This window comes from Trypanosoma conorhini (assembly GCF_003719485.1).
Source record: "Trypanosoma conorhini strain 025E chromosome Unknown Tco_14.4_contig_00942, whole genome shotgun sequence".
NCBI lineage: Eukaryota > Euglenozoa > Kinetoplastea > Trypanosomatida > Trypanosomatidae > Trypanosoma > Trypanosoma conorhini.
Window position 1 is genome coordinate 1028 of NW_021705036.1, and position 2972 is coordinate 3999.

Genomic DNA, 2972 nt, shown 5'->3' on the forward strand with positions numbered 1-2972 from the left:
CGCACAGCAGTACGGCCGGCACCGCGTGGTTGTGTGTGTGTGTGAGTGGGCGGCAGCAGCAAAGAAGAGGGGGAGGAGTGTGCGCCGCCCATAGCAGTGCGTATAGCAAGCGACCATTAGAGAAGCAAACAAAAAAAACATGGGGTGCTGGTTTTTCCAGCAAAGCCCAAATAGGAAAGAAGAAGGGGAACAGGCAAAAGAAGGAAAACAAAAAACAGGATATATAAATGAAGAGACCCGCATGGGTCGCAGCGCGCACTCTCCACGAGGAGTTACAAATCCGCTCTCCCTCTTGCACTCAGCAGAGAGCCGTCGTGCCCCACAGCCCCAGCAGGGCAAGCAGCAATAGCCGAGACACACACCCACGCACAGCGCCGTCGCTGGCTCCCTCGCTGAGCCTCAATTCTGTCATGTTCTTGAAGGCAGCGGAGGTGTTGCTCAAGTGCGGCGCCGCGTCGCGCGTCGAAGGGGCAGCCGGAGGTGCGGGTGGCGTGTTTTTATTAGCCGGTGCGTCCTCAACGCCCTGCGACATTTCCTCATTGTCTCCACGAGGCATTTCAGCGGTGGCAGGCGAAGAAGCGCCGGGTGCCTCCTTCGCGGCGGGCGGTTCGGCGTCGTCGGTCAAAGCAGGGCTGCCGCCTGAGCTCACCGCTGCGCCTGAAGCGGCATTGTTCTCTTCGGGGTCAACGGCTTGACTCCCACTGGCGGTGGCAGGCTCACCGGCATGCGTCTGACTGCCGCCCGGTGCAGCAGGAGGGTCCACACTCGATGCGGATGGCGCCGGCGGAGACGCCGATGCACCCTCGCGGCTTTCCTCTTCTCCAGCCCCCTCCCCCGCCGCGATGGGCGAGGCACGGCCGCCAGGAGGCAGTTCGGCTCCACCAACACCGTGACCACCGCCCTCACGTTTGGCCTCCTCCGGTGGCTGCGGCGACTGCGCCCCGCCGCCTGCCCCCACCGCCTCGTCGCTGCTGCCCGGTTCTTGTCCCTTTACTTCCGCCGGGGACGGGGGCGCGGAAGGCGACGACTCCACCACCGGCTCCACAGAAGAGAGATTTGCGGCGTCTGCCTTCCCACCGGCCTCCTGCCCGTCAGTAGCCCCCGAGGCCACAGATTGAAGGGCTCCAGCCGCTGGAATACCGTCAGCGCCCATTTCTCCAGACCCCTGCTCGGGAGCATTATCGGTGTCCCGCGCATCATCGCCGGGCTCGTGGGAGGCAGCAGCCGGCCGCGGCTGAGTTACTTTGCTGTTTTTAAGCTGCGTGATTTCACTCTCACCCAGTGCGCGGTTGTACAGCAGGACGCTGGAGACCGTCACGTGGTGGCTGGTCTTCGTGCCCTCCTCCCCGTCCCCACCAACGTAGAGATGCGAGATCCTGTGCGGCTCTAACAGTTCTTCCACCTCAGAAGCGAGGTCGCCGTCATCATCTTCATCATCATCATCTTCTTCATCTTCGCTCGCGTAGATCTCGGCCCCGTCAACGTGCACAGACAACTCATTGCCATTATTCATCTGCAAGATCACTTGGTAGGCTGTGCCTAGTTCCCACGTCACATCATCACCATCTGTCAAACTCCGGCTCTGACCGCCGACCGTCACTTTCCACTTCTTGTCCTGCGTGTACGACAGGCCAAAGAGCACGGTGCTGTCTGTGTCATTCATCCTCACGCCCAGCAAAGGCAGAGAGCTGCCATCTTTCTCAACCGGCACCGCGTGGATGGTCACCGTCGCCACAAGCGTGAAATCCTTGTTCGCAAAGTGGTACGGCTGGTTCTGCCCCAGTTTCCCCACAGGCCACTCCGCCCCCGCGCCGGCGCCGCTGAACTTCACACCCCCCGCCGTGCCCGCCTCAGCGCCACCTTTCACCGTTGCGTTCACGCCGCGGTACTCGTTCACCCACTCAGTCCCGGCCAGTGTGTGGGACAAAAGGCTCACCAGACCCTCCGTGGGAACAGGGCCGTTGCACACGCCCTCTGTCAGCGGGTCAACGCTGCCACCGGGTTTGCATTTCTCCAAGGCGGCGTCCATTTCCTTCCAGGTCTGCACCACGGACTTTATCTGCTCCAGCTGCTTTGCCAGGCTCAGAGATACGAGGCCGTAAGTGTCTCCATTCTCCCTCTTCTCGTACAGTAGCATCAACTCCTCACCCGACGCACCGCCTTTGTACAGCAGGGAACTGGCAGCGGCGTCATCGGCTTCACGTGACACCGGTCCGACATCGTGCACGCGGGCGCTGTCGGTCAGCCAAAGATGCAGTTCCCCTTTTTCTTTGCCTGCGTCCCCTGAGTACACCGGCGTGGTGAGGAGCATCACCTTTTTTCCCTCTATTTCCGCCGTGATGAAGCCGCTCTGCACGCCGTCCCCTCCTTGACGGTTCGGCGAGGTGCCCCACACGCGCGTAATTGGCTCGCCTCTCGGGTACCAAGCTGCACCGGCCCCGGAGGACGGATAGACTTCGTAGGACCCTCCCTCACAGGGAGCCATCGCGAGGAGTTTCTCTTCGCCCCCCCACTCCACGATGGACGGGTCTCTGCAGCCCTCACCGGTCGTACCGGATGAAAGCTCCCACTTCTTCTTCGATGGCGTGAAGCGCAAGGCGAGCAAGACGCTCTTTTCACCAGTTTTGATTCCCTGCATGGGGAACACAAGCGTACCGTCCTTCAGCACAACACCCGAGCCTCCGCCGCCGACCAACTGCGTCAGGGAGGCAAGGCTTCCCACGGATTCAGGCTGCACCGCATGGGTCTCACTCCATTCGATTTTCTTCGTTTCATCCTCGTCAGTCACAGTTCCCTTCACCAGCAAAAGATTCCAGCCAGTTTTGCCGGAAACTTGACTTGCAGACTGTGCACGGCTGTAGTTTCCCAGCAGCATGTAGACATCTCTGCCACTCACAAGTGTTGTTGGCCGCATGATCTCCGTTGCCTTCTTCTCAGCCGCCTCACTTCCCTCCACAAGTTGTGCGTAAAGG

The 2972-nt window shown here is 61.0% G+C and overlaps 1 protein-coding gene across 1 annotated transcript; it reads right to left on the reverse strand.

Moving 5' to 3' along the window:
* Positions 1 to 298: 298 nt before the first annotated feature.
* Positions 299 to 2914, reverse strand: Tco025E_08999 (trans-sialidase; the record flags this gene model as incomplete). Its single annotated transcript, XM_029375828.1, has 1 exon — positions 299 to 2914. One exon carries the CDS (start codon positions 2912 to 2914, stop codon positions 299 to 301), a length of 2616 nt encoding a protein of 871 aa, XP_029224053.1.
* Positions 2915 to 2972: the final 58 nt, after the last annotated feature.